This window comes from Brugia malayi (assembly GCF_000002995.4).
Source record: "Brugia malayi strain FR3 genome assembly, contig: Bm_v4_Chr2_contig_001, whole genome shotgun sequence".
NCBI classification, from domain to species: domain Eukaryota; kingdom Metazoa; phylum Nematoda; class Chromadorea; order Rhabditida; family Onchocercidae; genus Brugia; species Brugia malayi.
Genome location: NW_025062476.1, coordinates 1,129,416 through 1,153,559, shown reverse-complemented (window position 1 = coordinate 1,153,559; position 24,144 = coordinate 1,129,416). Strand labels below are relative to the sequence as shown.

Below are 24,144 nucleotides of genomic sequence, written 5' to 3'. Positions count from 1 at the left end.
AATGTTATGACGACCCGAAGAAGAAGAAGAAGAAGGAAAAATCCTCTTATGTGACAAATTTTGACTTTTATGTGACAATGTCAAATAAATTTATAAATAATAAATTTGGAAGAGAAAATTCTTTCCCAAATTTTTTCAAAATATTCTAGGAACCTTCTATCATCGAAGTAATCCTTTGTTTCTTTTGCCCATTCTGTAAAGGAATGCAACGAATGTTATTTTATACAAGGAAACGAATTGGGTTCTTTTCATCGATGACTAAATTTCGTACCTCTGTCACTGTTCTTTACAGTAATTCGATAATTGCGAGTGCATATCTTCATGAAGAGCAACAAAAAAAAAAAAAAAAAAGAGCACTCACAAATGATTTATTTACATAAATATAGAGAGAGAAAAGTGCTAAAATAAGAAAACAATTTTTGAAAAATTTTTTTTCCCACCAATGATTGATGAAAAAGTGTTGATAAGATGCGTCTTTGCAATCAAATTCTGAAATAAATTATTAATTATCAAAATTAAAAGAGACAATCAATCCAAATAATAAAATAACAAAATAAAGGCTAAATTGAGAAGCTAAAGACAACTATTTGCAAAATTATAGCTTTTTTTTTTTCCAGCGAATTATCATAAGAATTTGATATTTATTTACGGAGCTATTAATAAAAAGAAATGATAAATAAATAACAAAATTTTCATTGCAATAAAAGCTAAATTCATCATTTTCGTTACCAAAAAGAATATTAGCATATAAGTATGTCTATCAATATTTTTTTTTAAAAAAAAAAAGGAACAAAGAAGTATTGCTTAAGTTTGTGACAATGAAAAGTGATATGATGTGATATGAAATTTTAAAATGATTGAAATTAAAAAGACAAAGCAGTCTTTCATACTGTACCAAGGATATATTGCTAGGAATAAATATTACAAAAGGTTTTTTAGTTAGAGTAATAAGTAATTACCTTAATTGTTAACTATCATCAATGCCTTCTTCGGCAAAAGCTTGTGGAAGTTGTCGTCGTTCATTGCAGTACGGTATAACTATTGCTATGTAACCTTGATTTTCAGGAGAAGAACGCATTAGATTAGGATCTTCTAGAAGTCGTTCATTGATTTCAATTAAAAGAGCTTTAATACCTGCACGTAGTATATATTCGGTACCATCTTCACAATGCACAATACATAGCTTTGTATCTGGTAGTAGTGCTAGTCCACCCTGCATAGAATTCAACAAATTTTTTTATATCTTTAAAATATGATAAAATTGATCTGATAAAATTATAATATGTGAAAAAATATGATTAAATGAATTATAAAAAAAATCTCACTTTTTTCCCTTTTCCACTAACTTTCTGTTTACTTCGATCAATTCCTCTATTTTTCTTCATCCGCCAATCAATTTTTGTAATTTGCTTTTGTATCAATTCATGACTTTTACACAATGTCACAACTATTACTCCACTTGGATGTCGCAAATAGCATAAACCATTCCCATCATTTTTTAAAATATAACGCTTGTAAACTCGATCCACCACAGATCGATAATTTGGCATTTCACTAGTACATTCCTTGGAAACCATTCAGTCAATGCTCAAACAAATCTTTTGTTATCTGAAAAATCTTACAATTTCTGAATCAAACTACTTACATCTTGATTCCTTCCAATTTTAAAACACTAGTTAGAGAAATATTTTCGAATAAAAGATCTATCATTGGTAGCCACTTGACTATAACAGACGAATTGAGTTAGCTTGCAATTCTCAGAGAGTAAAAAAAAATACAAGCTGACAAGTAGTCAAGAGATTATGTGATTAGTGAAACTGATAACCATCCTCAAAAACGTAAATGTGATACAATTAGCTTATCAGTTGGGAGGAATCATCATTCAAAAAAGTGTTAAAATTATTATCATATCACTGTCATATCGTCATATCACTGCTACAATATCCACATATCTAACTTTATAATTGCTCTTCCAAATAGTTCCCAGATTATAAAAAAACTCTATCAAATATTATTAAATGGTATGGGAATCAGAATAAATTACCCAGGATATCAATACCTGTCTATCACCAATATCAAAAAAAACCAAAACCGCAATTCAGTAGTAAAACATTAATTCCGGAGATAAAGACAAAGTTGAAACAACAAAAGATCCAACAATATAAAACAGTGCTGCACTTCAATGCTATAGATTGAAATTGATACTTTATGGATTCTTTATTCATTATTTCATTGAATCATCAAAATTCTCGACGATACTTTTTATGCGCACTGAACCAATCATATGGGACAACGAAAATTTTCAAATATTTATAAAAATCATCAAATATCAAATATTTTTGATTATGAAGACAACTGAAATGATTTTTATGTTCGTAAATTTCTAAAGCATTGTTTAAAAAAAATGTACCAGTAAATAGTCCTTGATATATTATTTATGATAGATGCAGTAACACGAAATTATTACCCTCTCTTTAAAACAATGCAAGGCAAAAATATATAAAGAGACTAATAAAAATTTAAAAATGAACCATCACTGTGAGGAAATCAAAGTAATTCTTTTGCATTATTAAAATGATACCAAGTTTATCCTAGCAACATGTACATCCTGTTCAACAATATGAGGCCATCAAATCCTGAGCAAACGCAAAGATTGTAAAAAATGTACGCAAGCACAGATTTTAAAAAGCAGTAAGATACAGCTTCAAAAACAAACAAAGATTACAAAGTACGCTGACTTCAATAACCGTAATCTAAAATAACACTATCTTACACAATCAAAAAGACGTGTTCAACTATTCACAAGAAAACTCTCAACCCCGTTTTAAAAATATTAAAGATGATAACATTAAGATAATATTATCTAACAGTCGCATACACCTTTACCACATATGAAATTGAATTATTTACGTATAAAGAATTCAATTTAATTATTAAGACAAAAAAAGGAACAATAAAAGAGAAAGTGCATGGAGCACAATAGAGCATGAAAACGTAAGTCCTTATGCACGAAAAAATCATGCATGGAATCTGAGGAAGCTCTTTTGAATTGTGTAGAGATCAAAAAAAGAAACAATCTAATGAATTCCTAAAGTCCTGTGGCTTGCACTTTCAAATGCCGCTATTAAAGATCCGGAAAACGATTAGCATCTTCTTGATACGACTTTGGTATTTTGAATATTTTTGGCGTTAGATCATTGCGGAACATGAATTTCTGGAATGTGACTTTCGCTGATATTGTTGGTAGTATAGGAATTTCTGAAATGAAACAATAGGATATAAAAACAATTTATAGAAAAGATGGACACAATTAATTCTAAAATATACTTTTTGAACTTTAATAGTATTTACCGATTCGGACTGGAAAACCAGGTGGCATCTTCATTTTACAAAAACACCGCAATTTATCGAAGTGCTTGAAAGGTGCGACAATTTCGAGAATATCCAATAAAACGTCAACCGAAAGAGGAAAATCTTCGGCCTACAAAAGCTGAATTAAAAAAAAAAAAAAAAACAGCTCAAAAAGAAACTCAACAACTAGCACTTGTTTGATAAATCTATTATCTTAATCATTAATGATATAAAGATAATTATTGATATATTATGCTGCAATTATTGTTCGATGTTTTGAATCTTACTACTAAATGTCAGCTAATAAAGTTGTTGAACAAGTTTTTTTTCTACATCGTTTCTCTTAGCACGATCAGTGAAAGTTTTTCAAAAATTTTTAATACTTCATACGATTTTACCATCATTAGTAAAAAAGAATTTTACCATTGCAACAAGCGCTTTGAATTTCTTTGTATTTTGCTTAAGAACCTGAGCACGTCCTAGAGAAGGAGCAAGACCAGCAGCAGCATTAATATATTCTTCCCAAGTGATCGCTGTTTTTCGCGGTGGAGGTAAACTTTTTCGATGTTGAAGGCTCTGAAACTGATATCTTTACAGACAACATACACGAATGGCATAAATAAATTTCAGTTATTTTTGTTTTTCAATTTAATTACTAAATGTGTTACTGAAAACTCAGTAAGCCAACAGAACTCTGATAAAAATCAAAATAACTGTAAGACGAAAAATTTTTTTAACTTACTATGAATTCATCTTCTGCCAACAGTGATCCCATTGCTAAACTTTGCATGAATGCTTTATTTTTCTTGATATCTTCTGCTGTCAAGTGCTCTCTCCTACAAAATGATACTTCTTAGAAAAACAAAAATAAAGAAATAAACGAAATGAAAACTTTTCACATTTTAGATCATAAGGTTAAATCTCAAAATAATTAAGCGATTCGAATCGGATGACTTTAATATTAATTCGTTATTTTTGCTTCCTTGATGACTTTTCTCTTAAGTGAATGTTCTATTCATCGCAGAAAAATGGAAGAGAAATGAAACCTTCCAGAGAAATAAAAACTATAAACTTGTCCTTCCTAATCAAATAATAATTCATAGCTATCAGGAAATTTTCAGAACAAAAACTAACCGTTTACGTGTAATTAGTGACATACCCTCCACAGTATAATAAACGGCATTATAATCACCCACTTGTTCCTACAAAATCAACATCTACATTAGAAAAGAGCGCCAAAAGCTGTCAAAATGATAGTTTAACTCTGCCTTTGATGACGAAAGTCCGAAAAGAATTAGAATAAATTAAACAATTGAAAACAAAAAAAAACTACCAATTTTTCATGTTTGAAAATCCAACCACTTATTGTTCTTTCAAACGTTATTGGTTTTGTAGACATCTGAGCGCTTACAATATCAGAAGACATTAGAACATCAATTTCTTCATCCAATTCAGTCTCTGATTCTTCGTGCCTTATACGTTGGAATACCTCAAAACCACAGTTATATTGTAAGCCGAAAGAAACGAATAAATTAATATGCAAATAATTTCAATAAATTTCTTCAAAAAAAAAAAAGATTTTGATACTGAAAACAACCTTAGCCTCATGATCTAAAATCAGAAACTGGTCCTTCGAGCGATCTGAATCTGATGAAAAGATGAAAGATATATTGCCTCGTTCCCAGGTTCGATCAGTAAAATCAACTAGTGTTGTGTCCAACCTTAGATTTGTCCCATATTTATATATCTTGCACACATCTGATGGAAGTATCTTAGTGAGCAGAGGAACTGAAATTTAAAAGATGTATGAATTTTTGTAACCACATAAATCTAAACTTGCACTGCGAGTTTTTAATAAATTTAAAAAGAGTCACTTTAATTATGATTCTCGTCGATTATCTTGAATATTGTTTAAGACCTCATCTGCCCAAAGTTTATGATATCAGCGAATCCACCACCAAACAGAAAAAAGGAACTAATAACGGTAAGTACAACTTACGCCAGCTTTGAAAGTCCCATCTTAATTCCATGTAGAAATCACCAAACTCAGACAACATCTTAAGTAAATGAGGTTTTCGAGCTGCCATATTTTCCCGTGATTGTGCCTTCAATTTACGTAACATAGCTGTAACTGAAATTGAATAAAAATTGACTTTTAATAGTACGGCACGTAGGAGTTCTAGTAACCTGTTTAACCTGATATATATGACTCTGGACAGAAGCATTACGGTTTTCCACTATTTCTGAATTTTTTCATGGAGATATAAGTCACATTTAATTCTGATTCAAATTAATCAGTATATAATAATACTAACATTCACATAACAATCAGTTACAACTTACCAGCATCCAAACAAAAATCTTGAACTGAAAAGTTATTATTTATAGTCTAAAACAACCCACGCCCCACGCATAGTGACTATAAGAAATTTTAGCAGAAGCAGAAAGTCATACTGTTCATTAAAAAACATGTCTGGAAGATAGATAATATGAAGTGAGAAAATTTTCCACAACGACAGTAATTAAAAAGAAATTAATTTACTTATTTGTCGGTCACCATAGCTTACTGCTTCCATTAAGCTATTCCACCCATCCTTGTTTTTCGATTTCACTGAAGCATTATGAGCAAGCAGAAGTGTTGTTGCCTCTGAAAATGAATTATGTATTCAGTCCAGAACAATGAGAAATTCGAAAAGCAAGTTTCATCCTAAAAACAAACCCTTGTGTCCCAGCATCGTGGAAATGTGTAAAGCTGTATTGCCTTGGCGATCTTGAAAATGAAGATCTGCACCTAAAGAATTGAACTCATTTCAAATTATGTCCATGATTTACATATTAAACAAAAAATATTTACTTCCATCAAAGAATGCATTCTTTTGAGCTACTAAAACATTGAGCTTAGAGTTAGCAATTACGACATTTTACTACAGAACAAAAAATAAATGAATTAGAAGTGCAACCATTATTAATGAGTCGTGCAATTGACTGTGTATCATTGAAGAATGCAGCACGGTGTAACGGATACCTTTCCACTTCCATCATTGGTTAGAGCAACGCTGAGTAAATTTTGTCAGTGAATGAATTTGTTAGATTATGAATAAAGATGCATTGTGCCTATAAATAGTGTTTTTTTTTTTAATTGCTTCGACTGACATCAAAAGATGATAAAACATACAAAGAGATAACTTGATACTATCATAAAATTGACTCTTCATATCTTTCAACATCTGCGCTTTCGTAGAAAAATTTCATTTTAGTGACACATTATGATTTGAAATAAAAAAACAAACATATACAGTCATATAAAATCTATGAATAATTTGACATTAGCAAAGAATTGAGAGATAATCTGTAATAAATTACAACATATAATTTTAAAAATCATAAAACTATAAAAGACAACTCACAAACAAGTTTTCAAATTGAAGGAATGCATTAATGAATTGCTTCATTGCAATGCACGCAGACAATCATGCATGCATGTGGCAAGACATACAGTAAGTTACATCTGCAACTTGCAGATTACCCTCAAAGTGTTCAATTATAAGCACAGATTCATTCACCCGCCACCACCCAATTCAAAAGTCGCCAGCAATCATCACTCTCACTTCCAATAAAGATTGCGGTATTGTTTCATGCAGTTACTATTGCTCTCTATCGTCTCTTCACTACTCACTCTCTTTTTGCCATTTAGAAATCTGCACACCATCCGCTGCACACTATTTTCGCATATGCTAGACAACCTGTATCTTCTCTCGTGACTAGTGTACTCTTATCGTAGCACTCTAACTGTTCCATCATACTCTCTGAGATCCTTGCATCTCTAACTACCATCAGACAATGCCAAGTCGCATGTTCGTTGCATGCTACGAGAACTGAAATAACATGCTTGCGAGTGGGAGGGATGAGTTGCAGAAGTGTTTTGCTGATTTTTTAGGATGTGTGAGGCTGAGAGAGTGGAAGTGACGTGGAGTGATTATGACGTACGTCAGCTTAGATGTTTGTTATTTTCCATAAATAATAAATGGGAATTCTCTATTTCTCAAAGTTTACGTTTAAAAATCTTTTCATTTGAAATATTTATTGAAATGCCAAGGTTTCTTGTAGTGAATTATCCAAGAAAAGGGAGAAATTTGACATCTGAGAATGAAAAAAGCCTATCTAAACAAAAAGGAAAAGAAAAAAGAAAGATTCAAACAGTTGTTTGTTTAGTTTAATTATAACTTTTATGACTTATTGTTAAATTTGCAAACCTTGTTTTTTTTGATATCTCTTAATTATTGTGTTGGGAAAAATGAATATTTCTCGAGAGAATTTCATTTTTATTTTATTCGGAAGCTTGAAAGTAGTAAAAGCAGTGGAAAGAATATATATGATCAATTAGCAAATGATATTTGTCGTCTAACCAGTCAAGAAAATAGGACTTATTCGACTGTCCTTCACAAGTTCATTTTTGACTTACGAAAAATGGTGTGGAATATGAGAGTTGTCAGTACAAATGAGAATACAGCAATTCTAAATTATCGGAAGGTACCTTAGAAAATATCTAAAAGTTAACATACATTGGGAAACATCTTTAATTAGTTTTATGAGAAAGGAATCTGTTTATATTCTAGATTACTATCAATATTTTTATATGTTTCACTTTTGTTTTATTTCAGTTTTCAATTTAGTTTTCAACTTCTTTTTTTTTTTTTTTTTTTTTTTTTATTTCTGCTCAGCTACAAATCTGTTCAGGGAATTGATATTGATTTAACTGGAAAGAATAGTTGCATTTTCAAAGTTTGACCAAAAAAGATTTTTATAATTCTTTACTGATGACATTTAAGGATGACGAATATTTCCTCTTGAAATTTCCCACAATGCAAAAGGGATTGTGCTGCCTATTTTCAACAATTACTTCATTCCTCAAATACATTCATATTTTCGGCTACAATTTTTGAACATTTCAACAACAGTTTCAGAATGCTAATTCAAAGAAGAGATTTTTTATCCAAAGTAAATAAGGAAGTTTTGTTTCAACTCTTAAACTATAATTAATCTTCTGTAAAAAGACAAAAGAATTATTCATGAATTATAAAAATCTTTGTTGGTTAAGCTTTGAAAATGAATAGCATTGGAATGACAGTATCATTCGATAACATAACAGAAATAGGTCCTTAATTTTATTAATTCATTAAATAAGGTACATTCATGTAATCTAAACTATGCATACTTTCATAATTACTCTTTTTCATAGCAATCGTTTCAATCGATTTATCAAAACCATTTTTCAAGCAACGAAATGAATAAATCTGGTCTCGCATAGTGATTGAAGAAAAGAGTGGATGTGAAACATTTTAATTTAAGATATCTGAAAATGATTACTGCGAGAGGTAAGAGTTTGAACTATGCACTGAATATGTTTCAATTATTTTTTTTCTTCAAAAGTTTTCTTATAAACTTTTCATTACACTATCCTAAATTTCTAAAAGTCCACTGTGTTTTTTCACACTTCTTATGAAACAGATATAATATATAATTTAAGCAAGTTATTTGATTGATATGATTGATAATGTAGTGTTAAATATGAAAGCAAATGTTATGAGCAAGTTTGATTTAAGTTTGAGAATTTATTCGAATGATAGAATAATTACGAAGCAAACATGAAATGATCATCAATTTAACTATTTCTAATGCATAAGAATGAAATGAAATTGCACAGCAATTAGGAAGTAAAGATTTGCTAGTTTTTGCTTTGTGAAAAAAAGAAAGTTGAAGTTTTGAAGTTTCTAACAAATTGATCTCTCTCCGTCCCTCTTTCCCTCTCTCTCTCTCCCTCTCTCTCTCTCTCTCTCTCTCTCTCTCTCTCTCTCTCTGTTCCTCTTAACATGATGAGATAAGCAAGAAAAGAAAGTAAAGAAAAAAAATTAGTTTTAGAAAAATTTCTAAAACGGAAAATGAACGCTGCAATGCAGCATCATCATTGATGTTTGTCATAATAGATGCAAATAAATAGTTCTTAGTCTCTAATAAAAGCATTGAATAATGCAAGTTGAACTGAACAACGAAGAACTTTCTTCGTGCTTATTTCAATTGCAAATCTGTTAAAATTTGCTTCGAGAATCTAACAATGATGTATTTGTCGAGAAATGATGCAATGAAATTGTTTCATTCTTTATGAAATGGAAAAGTATTATTCACCTGTTTACATTTTAAATCTATTTCTATCTGATATTAAATAAAAAAAAAAAACCGTATACTTTGGGAAGAATTATCATTAAGAGAAAATTTTTAAAGTTGTAGAGTAAAAAGGATTACATTTAGTTAATTACTTTATATGTTTACAACGAATTCATGAAGTAATTAGGCGAGAATGAAGTTAATATCAATTTCCATTCACTTTTATTCCATATTTTAGCAAGAATATATTTTCATAAAGTTAAATGGATAACTTCTTAAACACAGATATATTAGACATAAATTATTAATCATTACCTTAATACTAATACATATTTATTGCTATCAGTTTGAACGACTAGTGTCAATTAAAAAAACATAATACTAATTAAAATTCATTATAATTTGATATGAAATGAGTACTCATATTGAAGTTTTGATAAATATTTTCTACGTGAGATTACTTTTACTACGATAATTGGTGTTATAGTTTGTGTAAAAGAGGGAAAAAAAAAAAAAAACATTGAATCACTAAAAGAAATTAATAAACTAATAAATTAGTTAATAGAATCGAAGAAATAATGGAAATATATAGATTAAATGAAATTTCCCTCTTAACCATAAGTTTTATTTGTTACTTTTATTTAGTTTTACGTAAATTAGAAGATAATAAGCTAATCAATTTGTTTTCTTACCACAGTTAATGAATTTAAAATTCTTGGCTAACTATGAGCCATTATTTGCTTTGCTGTTGTCAACGAAATTTTGATGAGTTCTCTTCCTTTTTTCCATTAAGTAACTGTAGTGGCGCAGTCTTTGAAATGTTTAATTTCTAAAATGAATATTTTCAAGTATAAAAAAGTAATGTTTCATTGTTTGCACCGGAAATCTAATCCGTAAATTATTAAACATCTTAAAATTGAAGCTCATTGCTAGCTTTTATGATGAAATAGTATAATTTGCTACTTTAGTAATTCATAGGAAGTAAAATTCTTTTCTGTCAACTTTGCAAATGATCTTAGGAAAAATGTCAACATCAGAAGGATTTTGATATTGCTTTTGTAGTATGGCTTAAATGAATTTTGCTAGGACTACCAAATTAAGCACCAATTAAGAATGAAATCACTTCAAGAGCTATAATTTCAATTGTTATTCAAAAGTTGAAAGTTTGTGGAAGTGAATGACATAACATTTGGAGGTTTGCACTAACTGTTAAAGTTTAAAGTTTAACAGTTAGAAATTTGAATGCTATTTTGTGCAATTTTATTGTTTAATAAATACTTCATAAATCAATCATTAACATATAAATGCAGCAGATATAACAAATCTTTGAAAAAAAGGAAAAAGGAAAACAAAGATTGGGATAAATCTCTCTTCACATTCTTTCATTCATCATGAAAAGCCATTCTTTTAAAATTTAAAAAAGATCTAAATTCGAAAAGTAGAAAGAGATGTTTGTGATAGATCAAAAGAAAAAAATTCATGAAATATATGGAAGGTCAAATTTGAAGTACTTAAAAGTTTCCATCAAATTACATCGTTAGTTAAATTCCAAAAAATAAAAAGCGAAGAAAATGTTTTTTTTTTTTCTTCATTATTTAACAATTGAAGTAAAACAAGGAATAAATGATAAAACTGCAATCAGCAAAATCGGAATAAATTATGGGAGATGTTTTTTAGAATGTAACTTTTTCATTTTTACTTTTTTTTTTTTTTTTATATAACTCCTAAGTTTTCTCTTTCTTCTCCCTCTCTCTTCTTCTCTCTCTCTCTCTCACTCTTTGTAAATGTTTTATAGCTTTCAACTATGCATTAATTCTGATATATAAGGTTTGAAAATTGCAAAATTTTCCTCTCTAATATCCAAATTTTGAATTTAAAACAAGTTGAAACAAAATCAAATATACTACTCAAAGGGCATTTCAATGTCACAAAAGTTAATATTTTCCTTAAATTAAAGGTAATATGAAGGAAAGAGACAAATCACAAATATACAATGAATGATATCATCTAGCATTATTGTAAGCTTATTTTTCTCTCATAAGCAAGAAAATTTTAAAGGAATGTTTTGATCCAGTAAAAAATTTTTAAAAATTAATTTCAATCAAAAATATATAATAAATTTATTGACTTTGTCCGGTTTGTGACATTGATGAACTTGATCGTTTCTGAAATATACATGAAATATTATTGTTTAGAAGGGAGAGAGAGAGAGAGAGAAGGAAAAAAAAAAAGACACTAAATAATATTGTTAAATGATCTTTTAGGGAAGAAGTGTGACAATTCGAGAATGTCATATATTTTGTTAAAATTGTAAAATTTTCAAAAAAAAAAAAATAAAATTGAAATTAACTGTTCACATTGTATGAAAGAGATTTAACAAATATAATTTATTATTGTTGATAAAACAGTTGCAACATTGTTTCTCTCTTTTATGACATTCATTGTTTTTTTCATTTAAATATTGAAATTGATGATGATTGCTTGTACTAAATATTTTTGGATAATGTACTTCAAAAATATCGTGTGGTACAAGTTCCATCGTTTTTGCATCTTCTTCCTCTTTCTTTTTGCCTAAAATTTAAATGGTAGATAATAAATCTTATTATGTTTGAATTTATGAAACAATACAATTTGTTCAGAAAGTCAACATTTAATTACTTTCACTGATAATTTAATTAATCGATCATAAATGATCAATGGAACAAGTAATCATCGATGATAATGTTTTGAGAAATAGGAAAATTTATGGTTAAAATATTTTGAAATTACATGCTTACACAATTGATGTTCAGAGAGTAGTACGATTGATAAACCAAACATAAATAAAACTGATAATAATCCCAATACAATATATGAAATATGTAAAGCAAACAACCGTCCTGAAATTCACTTAATCATCTTTTATCTTTTCCGGATGCAAAAACGGATAATTTTCTACAAATAATTCTTACTCTCACATTTTTTTTTACTTATAACAGATATATCTTTTCAATAAACACTACATAGTTGTTAACCTCGTAATTGAAATTTATTGACTATTTCAATAAGAATAGCTGTAAAATTGATCGGAACTACTGGTACTTCTGTATAAACCGGAGTAATATAACTGAATAATGTAGTAGCAACAATCGACCGCCATGTATATTTCATTTTCCTAATAATAATAATAATAATTAACTTGCAACATTTGTGTTTTTTTTTTTTTTTTTTTATTTTTAACTTTGTTAACATTTTAAAAAGAATTCAAAAATTTTCCTAATAATAATGATATTTTATTCCTTTGTTAATACTTTGAAAAGAATTTATAAAGAGTATTAACAAACTTTCTTTTTTTTCCTTTTCTTTTTTTTTTTCAATGGATTGAATTTCGTACGTCACATACATATTCAATTTATTGAAATTTGAGTAGACGAAAAGAAAACTAAAATGGAACATTTATTGTTGTCATTTTTTACATTATGTACAGAGTAACACAGAAATGATAACAAATTATCTTAAAATTCTCATTTCTAAAACGCCACATTCATCTGCATGATAATCAATTTGATCAAATGTAATCATTGGACGTGCAACTGATGGATCCCAACTATCCTTTGACCATTCTTCAGGTAATGCACTTCCAAATATTCCAAACACGGCAGCAGAAATCAAGAGAAGAGCTGCTAACATCAAAAAGATTACTCGCCACTCATCAGCATTACTGAAAAAAAAAATTAAAAAAAAAAAAAAAAAACTAAACAAAGGACAATTTTCTGCTCAAAATTCATAAAACTAGCAAACTTATCTTACTATTTTAAAGAACAAATCATCTTACTATTCCCTGCTCATTTGCTAAATATTAATTACGAAATTAAAAAATCAAATTAAACGAGAACATATTTTCATAGAACTTCATAATAATGGTGGACCTATCCTCGAAGTATCGCCATATTTATCAAAAAATCAATATCAGTAATTCAGCTTATATTTAAACTTAAAAAACTAACTATTCTTCCACAAAGAAAACAACAGCTGCAGCTGTAAAGAAAAATGCAAAACCAGTAAAAAACCGAATATAGGAAATAATAAATTGCCCAAAAAAACGGCCCACTAATATCGCACTACGATAAAACCCGTAAAGAGATAATGTTAAAATGCATAGGATGAAAGTGAATGCCGCCACGACACTGAAATTATAGAGTTGAGATATTACATAGAAAAGATAAAATAGGTAGCAATTTTTTACTAAAAAATGATATGGCCATAAGCTATAAAGATATATTACTGTCTACGCGCACCATTAATTTATCTGAATTTCGTTAGCAGAACCTTAGTAAAATAAAATTCCTAAATGTTAAGTTACAATCATATATTCAAAACATATTATTAGCAAATTCTTCCAGCTATGCTGTTATTAGAATTGAGTCTTGATTTTGCAATCAAATAGAAGCTATTTAAGGAAGATGTATAGTGAAATATTAAACTAAACAAAATTACCTGTCATGAAATACTCCGCCAGGAGGAAATATTGCGAGAAAAATAAAAATCAATGAACAAATAACAAAAGAGATAGTGTTGAATGTTAGTATTGATATTCTGTCACTAAAATGTTTCGCTAAACGATACCACAGCCAGTGAAGCTCTGTCATTATAAACTGGAATGAAAAGCAAACACTAAATTATCAAATATTACTTATCAGTTTATAATTAGAAGAAGCAATTTTAGCAAAGTTCATTATTCTCTTCAATCAAATGATATAATTAGCTAACATAATTAATGAAATCACTTGCTTGTTTATCATATCAACAAAAAAAAAGAATCTTATACCATAAACAAGAAAGGAATAGCAGCCAGTAGTGCGATATCAGTGCGAGTTTCACGAATAATCAGCAGGCAGTACAAGGGTAAGAACTGAACAGCAACCGATACAACAAGAAAATAACCGCAAGCAGCAATCCAAATGGCCCAAACCGGAAATGACATAATCAACGGTCGACACGGATTCTCCGCCATAATTCGGTTGTGTTCAGCCTATAGAAAATGATAAATTTTGAATGACAAATAGAATATAAGCTTTACTTCACATAGTAAAGCATAAAGTAAAAGCACTCATAATAAATTGTAATTACCATTTTTTTAAAAATTCATTTTTCTTACCAAGAAATTATTTAATAGATCTGAATGTCTTTCGAATACTATAGAAGCCTCTCAGTCATTGAAAAACGAATAAGGAATAAATTCTATAATGTATGCAATATAAACCTTAATTTTTCCGGCCACAATTTTGTTCAGTTCCAATCCATTCACTGAGGAATGATATTGTGGTTTTTCTCGAAAAATAACCAGCCAGACAAATGCTAGTAAACAAGTCAACGCTGCATGTACCAAAAATGGTGCTCGGCAATCGTGAGCGAATATAAAAGATGAAATTGGCCAACTAATTAAAGGTGCTAGCTACAAATTACAAAAACAACATTATATGTTCATCCTTAGAGAAAATCATCTCAATAAATTTAATGTTTATTACTTATATTTTGGATATACATTATCACATTTATTTATTGCTATGAGAAGAGCTACTCGGTTAGAGACCACAGCCTCTCTCCTATGATAGCTCGGTTCAGACATAAATGAGTAGCCATGAAAACTGCTCAAATTTCAGCACTCAAAAATATTCGTTTAGTTAACTAACTCACAAAGTCGCTCTTAGTCCAAAACTAGACTATAACTCAGTTATCGTTTCGTATTATTAAAACTTTTCCATAATAAGAGATATATTAAATATCTCTTATCATGCCCCTCATAATTGCTTTCAAAAAAAAATATTTTAAATATTTCCAAAAGATGAAGTTCATTAAAATCTAAAAAAAAAAAAAAAATTACCTGAATGAAAGATGTACAACAAACCAAAAATAGAAATTGCTGTTTGAGAGTTCCCCAATTTGCTATCACTAAACCGATTATCGGATAAACGCTGGCAAAAACTAAACCCTGGATAAATCGCATGCAAGCTGTTAAATATCGGCCTAAATCATAAAAAAAATCTTGAGATAAAAAAAAAAAAAACAATTTTTGAACAGCTATAAATGTTGACCAAAACATAAATTTCATAAAAATAAATACAACAAATGTACAATTACCGTATTTAATTTGAGGTGTCACGACAAGTAAGGCAGTTGCTGCAGCTGATACCATCATCATAAATGCAAAAAACCGACGACCACCAAATGACCGAAGAAACCAAGAAATAGAGAAAGATCCACAAAACATTCCAATACCTGGAGCAGTCCAAATCAAAAAGTGTTGCATTCTCTTCTCCGGTGTTCGATGTGCAATACTTTCTCTTAAAATATATTTATAATGAATTTATTCATAAAAGTTTAGTTGTTCTCAAATTTGATAATTAAGTAGAGAATTACACTGTTAAAAAAATTTTTAAGTAAAGAATATTCATTGTGAAAATATTTCAATTTACTGTTTCGATTTTTTGCCACTATCTTTCAAAATTTCACCCCACAGTCTATCTTCATCAATGTTATAAGCCATTTAAGTAGTTATTACTTCATTCAAAGAATTCTAATATTCATAAGTCAGAAATGAACTGAAATTAGTTCAGAGCATTAGCCGTCAAAATACTTATTAATCACTTACTTACCAGATTAATTGGATTGTAAAAGCTGGGAAAAGCTGCTAACATTATGGTATCAAATTTTTTTGAACTAGAAGTAGCTAACATTTCAATTTGCTGTCTCGATTTTTCGTTACCATCTTTCAAATTGTCATCCCACTGTCTGTCCTTATCAAGTTGTAAGCCATTTTTATAAGTCAGCTCTAGAAGTAAAAAAAAAAGAAAAAACTATTCAAAAAGCAGAAAAACTTTTTTATAAAAATAAGAACTTTTTAAACTATAACATGGATTTTTTTAGTGTGTAAATATTTCGAATGAATTGTTCAATAAATGCTGTGAATAAAAACAAAGTGAGCTAGAAACTTACGTTCACTACCTTCTTGCTTACGAAAGATTGAAAGATCCGCACCAATTGGCCTAGAAGAAAAGTTGTAAAAACAAACTGTTGGCTTAATTCAATCTGAAGAAACTCAAAAATTTTCAGTTTCTAATAACTTTTCCATAAAGATATACAATTATTTCACCTTAATGATGTTGTTTTTTCATCATTTACATTTGTATCTGAAAATAAATTCCCATGAGCGAGTATTGTTACATTGCTTGCTAGAAAAGAATATTTGAAACTATAATATTAAATCCGAGAAAATGAAGACAATATAATAACTTCTTTTTTTTTTTTTTTGGAAATATATGCTTCTTAAAAAAATGCACAATTCGAGAGTTCTACTGAAGTTTTATGAGCATTATGATTAAAAAATCACTTCCATACGACTCAACAGTTTCATTGAAATTGAAATTTACTCTTTCCAATATTTCCATTAAATGTCTGCTCTTTATATCTGAGTTTTCCAAACTGTCATTGTTAACAACGCTTCGCAAAAATCGCTCTGAAAAGTTATCATTATATTATCATCTCAGCTATTTAATTCAATATAATCTGGCATATTTCTCAAAATATCATAAAAATCCTTCAAATTAATTTTGGCACTGATTATGAAAAAAAAAAAAATAGGAAATACTTTTTCCTGTAGAAGTTAGCTCTGTCAAATGCACTTGCCTCCATAATTGAGTATTCTGTAAAATGTGAATTAGTGAATGGTTTTATATTTCTCATAAAATAATCAAACAAATTAAACTACTTCATGATAAGATTATAATTTTGAGCTATCACTAATAGTGTTAACTTTTCATTAACTTTTTGAAAATAAAAGTAATAAAACAGAATTATGAAAAATTGATCAACTGAAAATAAAAGAAGACTTGCTTTAAGTTATTTTGTTCTAAAATTTAAAGCTGCCCAAAATTTTGCTTGAAAGTGGAAATTCTATAAAGTGAAACTTTTTTAATATAACTGGAAGATTATTAATGAAGTAACAAAAATTATCATTTAGGAATTCAATTTTTGATGAAAACTTTCTTTTTTTTTTGTGATGAAAACCCACATTGTTCTATATATCACTCAACCTGAGAATAAGATATTGTAAATTTATCAATTAAAATTAAACTTCTTCTTTATAGATGATGAATTCAAGTATTAATTTTACATTCTTCAAGTCAATAAGTTATTAAACTATAAGTAAGCAACTTAACAATTTGATACGATAACAATTTGTTTGCTACTAGAAATCAAACTTCACACTAATCTCTAACAAATAGTTCATCTATCAAAGTGAAATAAATGAAAGAATAATTTTAACTATGAATAAAGTAATGAGAAAAATGAAAGCAGTAATAAAATAACTTACCTGATAATCATCATATATTACAGCAATACTGTAGAGAATAATATTGGCGAATAAAATACTTAAACAAGCAATTAATAATATCAAAACAACGTAGCGAATATTATTAACAAAACAGCAACAGGTAAGCTGTGGAGATTTTAGCATTCGTTGAAATACATTTGCAATCATTAGCAATACTTTTTCCTGAAAATGAATCAAAATGAAATTATTAAATTAACAACTTTTTATCTTCTTTTTTGATTTTAGCAAACGTTTTTGGCAGAAGATACATGCAAAAGTTTTATATTTTATTAATAGAAAGTAAATATTCAAGTTTTAACTATTAGTTAGAGAACAAAAAAATGTTTATAACATATATAAATATCATACAATATCATGAAAAAATTTCAATAATTGCAACTATCTCTCATTTAGATACCATAAGATATTAATGATTAAGCATACAGTTATTTTATCTTTAGCAAAAACTTTTATCACAAAACAATTTTTTTTTATATTTCAAGAAAATTATCTTCAGATTTAAAAAAAAATATATATATATATATCTAACACTAACACAAGTGGATTTTAAATAACATGTAAAATGTAAATCTGAAAAAAGAAATTAAAGCGAATAAAACATAGTTATTCTAATATTTTATGATACATAAAAACAAGGAAGAAATTATTGAAAATGTATTAAAATACTGAACTATAATAATAATAAATAAATAATTTTAATAAATAAATAATTTTTATAAATAATTTTAATAAATAAATATAATAATAAATAATTTTAATAAAATAAAATAATAAATAATTTTTAATTATAAACAAATAATTTTAATAAATAAATATAATAATAAATAATTTTTAATTATTCAATAGTCAATTTAAGTACTATAAATGCAATGATCAATTGAATAGGAATAGTTCTAACTAACGGGTGACAATAGCAGTGTCACAAAATAAGCAAGAAAGAGATGAAGAGAAAGGCGATGAAATAAGAGGTGAGCGCAAAATGAATGAATCAATTCTTTTTTTTTTTTTTTTGTTTTTTTTAGAGCAATTGAGTTGAAGGACATTGAGTTAATAACTTCCAGAATTACATGAAAGTTAGATGATAAACAATGTGACAGATAAATCTCGAAATGTTTTCAATAATTTTTACATTATGTAATTTTTGAATATTCCAAAAATAATTCCAATTAATAGGAGAAGATGATTGATATGATGATATAAGATAAAGTTATTCGATAGCATTAATCATAGCAATTGATTATTTTTTTTTAAATAAAAAAAATTAACAAAAGATTATTTGAATTAGATGAAGAAATTTAATATGTATAAAATGTACTGTTTTTTCTTTTCTTACAAAACTTACATCTAACTTTTTATTACAGATATTTAAATAAGCTTTCGAATAGGCGATAAATGAAATGTTGAAATAAATCAGTTTTGATTAAAATTTAATGTGCGATCAAAAAATGATCAAAGCAAAATCTTTAATCGATTAACCAATTTGTTTACTAATTGGAACAGTGATGATTAATAGAATAATTCATTATGCACTCAGCATGAATCATCATTATTTGATCATGTAAAACTGTCAACAAAGACATCAATAAATATCACCAAAGATCAATCAATACTTCCCAACTGATAATAACTAAGCATTCAAAATATAAATATCACCAAAGATCAATCAATACTTCCCAACTGATAATAACTAAGCATTCAAAATATAAATATCACCAAAGATCAATCAATACTTCCCAACTGATAATAACTAAGCATTCAAAATATAAATATCACCAAAGATCAATCAATACTTCCCAACTGATAATAACTAAGCATTCAAAATATAAATATCACCAAAGATCAATCAATACTTCCCAACTGATAATAACTAAGCATTCAAAATATAAATATCACCAAAGATCAATCAATACTTCCCAACTGATAATAACTAAGCATTCAAAATAAGATGCAATAATGAGTGCTCTAAATAGTTTTTGAAAATCAACTTAAAATATGCGGAAAAATCCATTTAAATAATAAATATCTTATTGTTTAATGCTAATTGAGTATGCTATGAAATAAAGTAAAGTAAAAGGTAAGTGGGAGAGTATGAATGTAAATTGTAGTATTGAAGAGGAATAAATTAAAGTAATTTATCGTTTGAGAAATTATTTAATTCTTAAAAAATACTCAAATAATGAGAATTAAATGTGAATGTAATGAAATTTCTCATAGAATTTAATAAAATAACTTTAGAAAAAATAGCTTATCGGTTCGTTTTGATAATGGACGGAAGAGTAAAAAAGCAAATCATACAAACAAAAATCTGCGATGTCAGTGTAATAGAGAGAATGCGCTTGTATACACACATACACGCACACATACACGCACACATACACATAACATACACATACACGCATACATAGACATACACAGCAGATATTATATGTAGGTATGTATGACTGTGGCGCAATAATCTGTGTGTCTCGTCGATGCTCAAAGTGACAGCAAAAAGAGGAAGGTAAAACTGTAAAATGTGGCGGTGAATGAGTTACCTTACCCGTAGGACATTGCTTCTATTTATCGATAACATTTCAACAAGGAGAGAGTTTTGTGCAGTTAGATGACAGATGACAGTTATAGGTAAGTGATTGTGAAGTGAAGAGAATGCACTCATTAGTGAGAAGAAGTATTATATTCTTAAGGTGAGAAAATCAAACATAATGTTTTCGTATAATTGAAGAGCACAAGCAGTTTGAAATGATCGTTGTAAGAGAGTAGTGGTACATTGCAATGAATTATGTGTTGCATGCACGTCAATCATTGCATTTTGTAAAATTTTCAAAGCATTCCATTTCAAGAAAAATAATTTATTCCAATCGAAATGAAAATATCAAACAGAATGAAGAGTAAGATGACAGTAGAATGAATAACAAAGATAAAATGATACAATGATTAATAATCGTATTCAAGGAAATGATTTCATTTCCTCCAAATTTTCATATCTTTCAATACTGCTAGATCATGTCATATTAATATATCTCAGTTTAAATGACTTCTTCAGCAAACAATATTTCATGTATAAAGTTAAAATGGTACACACAAATCATTTCTTTACATATTACTTACTACTACTTGGATATTTCTCTGCTGTGAGATTTGCAATCCAAGATCTAGGTGGTGTTCGTAATGCACCATCATAGTTAGGATCTGGTAATTTTGAACGATCCACATCAGAATAATAGGGATGTTTGAGGAGTTGTTTAGCTGATATACGCTTGCCTGGATCGTACGTAAGTAACAGCTAAAAGTATAAGAAAAGCATATACTGTTGAATGTTAATAGTGGACATAACTTCACCTACTTTTCCTGCATTTCGACATTTTTTGTTTTAAAGTTAACTTTAATAATGACAATTATGCCAAATACAATATCACATCAATTCTCATCATTTTCATAATGTAAATTTTAATGACAAATTGTAGAAATAGTTCTTACAAAACAAATAACAACTGAACTTAAGGAGCATAAAAAACTTCTTTAAATGAGCTATTAAACAAACTCGAATTATGGCGATACCGATAGGATCCACGTACGAGCTGAGCAAATTATCAAGATGATCATATTCATAACGAGGAAATACAATAGTTGAATAAAATGGTAGTTCTGATACTCCTTTCCAGATCTCTTCTGTAGGCGTTTTCAGTCGTCTGATAAGGAGTTATAAATTATATTATGCTATGCAAACAATATAAAATAGTGCAATAAGAACTTTTTTACTCAATAATTTCACGAAAATTAAAGTTTTTTGAAGTTTCGAAATTCTAAAGCACAGGTAATAAATATGGCATATTACAAAATGCTATATCTTTATTATTTTATTTATTTAGTAACAGAAAAGAAACGAACGAAAATATTTCTCTTAGCTGGCTCGTTTGTGAATGTCCAGGAAATAGAACATCTTTCGTAGCCATTTCAGCAAATATACATCCAATACTCCACATATCGATTGCCGGTGAGTATCGAACTGTTCCAAGAAGTAGTTCAGGTGCTCTATACGATAGCGTTACTATCTTAATTTTAGATATATTCAATAAATCAGAATAAGCAATATTCTATGCAAAGCAATAATATTGCAAAAGAAATGATAATTAATGAAGGTATCAAGTCTTGAAGTATTCTATCAAATGTTTTATCAAATATTCTCGAATATTTATCAAAAGTATAAGTTTACTGCTATACTTGATTATACATTCCCCTTGTAATACTTTTCTAAAATTCACGTTTTTACGTAAATCAGTTAAAATTGAAATAAAAATTAATCATAAGGTTAGATATAACCAACTCTATTTGTATAGGCACGTGTTGGCATACCAAATTCTCTTGCTAAACCAAAATCAGCAATTTTGATAGCGCCATAAGTATTGAGTAAGAGATTTGATGGTTTCATATCACGATGTAAAATGGCTCGTTGATGACAATAGCACATTCCTTGAAGGATTTGATATTGAAATGATTTCTGCTAAAATGCATTAATTTGCATTCTGGGATATTAATTACATATTACTAACTTAAATCTTATGTATTATACTGCTCACTATTGGTTTAGTAATTAAAAGTTTTTAGTAACTTAAGGGGTTCTAACTAGCATTTCATTTTTTTTTTTCCCTTTTTCCTATCAATGCAATGTGCTTGAATATAATATACATAAATGTACATGGAACTATACTGCATATCTATAAACTTCAAAATGCAGTCAGCAGTATTACATCAAATTTTTCTCGCTATTGATAATAAGATGATCATTTGAATATTTTAGTGAATTTATTGGGACGGCTGGAACTGCATGATGAACAATAGAGCCAAGCCCTTATTAAGCCTTTAAATGAAATCCATAATGTCAGGTAAAGAACCAGCTGCTTTTCTAATTAGATTGTCGTTGATAAGATTTGTTGGAGAATTAATATTAAAATTTAATTATGTGAGAAATGAAGTGGTGATATTGAGACATAGAAGATTACAAGCCATCGTTCCATAAAGATATTTTGTGGTAGCTGTTTTATGTATTTCAACAAATCGATATACAAGAATTCAAAAGCCAAATGTACGTTTGTTTCATCAAAAATTACTTCTTCAAGCCTGAAAACATACAAGTAAAAATGCTAATGCTAAAAAGAAGTACACTAGTAAACGTTTTCGATACATAACAAAACAAAATTGCTTTGGATTTCAATCTTTAATTAATTAATAGAAATTGCTAAATTCTGCTCACTAACCGTACAATATTTGGATGATCCAATTCTCTCATAACTGATATTTCACGTATAACAGCAGGTTTAAGCATACCGTCGGGAGTTGTATCGAAACAAAGGCGTTTCAAAGCAACAAGTTTTCCGGTTCGAATGTCAGCTGCTTTGTAAACCATGCCGAAACTACCTCAATTAATTAATGTTTTTCGAATTAATTCTGCATATATATATGCATGTTAGAACAATTTTATAATTCGATAAAAATAAAATATCTAGCAAAATATGCGATTCCTAATTAACTATTTAAGATGACTCTGGAGAAGCTACAATCGTATATTACATTATAATAATCGAAATAAGTTGAAATACATAAGCAATAATGATGAATTAAAGAGAAAAATCACCTTCACCAATATGCTCTATCAAAGAATAATATTGTAAACCGTCTTCTGAAGTAGTCATATCCAAATAATATACTTGCAAATGATTCCTCCTCTAAACATACATTTCAGTCTGAATTTAAAATTGAAACAAATCACTCAATGTAGTGAATTTAATAAATGATAAGACTTTCAAATTTATTAATTGAGGAATCAGTCAATTATTACAGTAATGGATAGAAAACTTTACAGTATTAAGACAGCCTTGAAAGATAAACACAGCTGTTTTATGGATAACTACATATTTTTCTTAGAACTGTCATCCCATCTCTTCGATCTTCTTCTTCCCACTAGAATTAATCAGCTCATTCCTAAGAAATCTCACCCTGATTGTAATATATGAAATGAATTAGAATATTGCATATGGATAAAACAACCCTATGTCAGTCTCATTTGTAGCTTTTTCAATTAAGTGGTTCCTTTAAGTTTAACATGCTTAAATGATGGAATGTTTGAGTGAACTAATGTTTGTTCCAAACTAACCACATATACCAGAATCATAAGCATAAAGGAAAGATCATCTTTATGTAAAGATCACCTTCTATGTTCAACTGCCTGCAAAACTGGTAGATCTCAAAGATCTATCTTA

The 24,144-nt window shown here is 28.4% G+C and overlaps 5 protein-coding genes and 1 non-coding gene across 8 annotated transcripts; all 6 read right to left on the bottom strand.

Annotated features, from left to right (window-relative positions):
* Positions 1–967: 967 nt before the first annotated feature.
* Positions 968–1,577, bottom strand: Bm4380 (Uncharacterized protein; the record flags this gene model as incomplete). The annotated part of the gene is made up of 2 exons (XM_001891764.2): positions 968–1,213; positions 1,326–1,577. The coding sequence occupies 2 exons, from the start codon at positions 1,575–1,577 to the stop codon at positions 968–970; spliced, it is 498 nt and encodes a 165-aa protein (XP_001891799.1).
* A 1,547-nt stretch (positions 1,578–3,124) lies between these two features.
* Positions 3,125–6,393, bottom strand: Bm1877 (the record flags this gene model as incomplete). Of its 2 annotated transcripts, XM_001891765.1 has the most annotated exons (11): positions 3,125–3,258; positions 3,352–3,481; positions 3,775–3,927; positions 4,094–4,187; positions 4,486–4,553; positions 4,685–4,840; positions 4,949–5,139; positions 5,351–5,482; positions 5,894–5,998; positions 6,071–6,142; positions 6,312–6,393. In XM_001891765.1, the coding sequence occupies 11 exons, from the start codon at positions 6,391–6,393 to the stop codon at positions 3,125–3,127; spliced, it is 1,317 nt and encodes a 438-aa protein (XP_001891800.1). The 2 variants fall into 2 exon arrangements, with proteins under 2 accessions (XP_001891800.1, XP_042933976.1); XM_043078042.1 differs by lacking the exon at positions 6,312–6,393 and having other exon boundaries at positions 6,071–6,086.
* Positions 6,394–11,633: 5,240 nt separating this feature from the next.
* Bm1396 (Uncharacterized protein) lies at positions 11,634–12,663 on the bottom strand (the record flags this gene model as incomplete). Of its 2 annotated transcripts, XM_043078040.1 has the most annotated exons (4): positions 11,634–11,678; positions 12,023–12,084; positions 12,291–12,392; positions 12,528–12,663. In XM_043078040.1, 4 exons carry the CDS (start codon positions 12,661–12,663, stop codon positions 11,634–11,636), a joined length of 345 nt encoding a protein of 114 aa, XP_042933974.1. The 2 variants fall into 2 exon arrangements, with proteins under 2 accessions (XP_042933974.1, XP_042933975.1); XM_043078041.1 differs by lacking the exon at positions 12,528–12,663 and having other exon boundaries at positions 12,291–12,333.
* Bm16855 lies at positions 12,402–12,434 on the bottom strand. The gene has a single exon (XR_006228121.1). It is a non-coding gene; the product is annotated as a small nucleolar RNA Bm16855 (small nucleolar RNA).
* A 339-nt stretch (positions 12,664–13,002) lies between the features above and the next one.
* On the bottom strand, positions 13,003–18,034 carry Bm5489 (Uncharacterized protein; the record flags this gene model as incomplete). The annotated part of the gene is made up of 13 exons (XM_043078039.1): positions 13,003–13,213; positions 13,500–13,679; positions 13,990–14,147; positions 14,321–14,524; positions 14,756–14,947; positions 15,377–15,519; positions 15,634–15,836; positions 16,228–16,324; positions 16,489–16,538; positions 16,646–16,682; positions 16,883–17,008; positions 17,141–17,195; positions 17,867–18,034. 13 exons carry the CDS (start codon positions 18,032–18,034, stop codon positions 13,003–13,005), a joined length of 1,824 nt encoding a protein of 607 aa, XP_042933973.1.
* Positions 18,035–20,987: 2,953 nt separating this feature from the next.
* Bm10326 (Protein kinase domain containing protein) lies at positions 20,988–23,577 on the bottom strand (the record flags this gene model as incomplete). The annotated part of the gene is made up of 7 exons (XM_001891767.2): positions 20,988–21,170; positions 21,429–21,576; positions 21,776–21,939; positions 22,212–22,388; positions 22,888–23,005; positions 23,143–23,302; positions 23,520–23,577. The coding sequence occupies 7 exons, from the start codon at positions 23,575–23,577 to the stop codon at positions 20,988–20,990; spliced, it is 1,008 nt and encodes a 335-aa protein (XP_001891802.2).
* Positions 23,578–24,144: the final 567 nt, after the last annotated feature.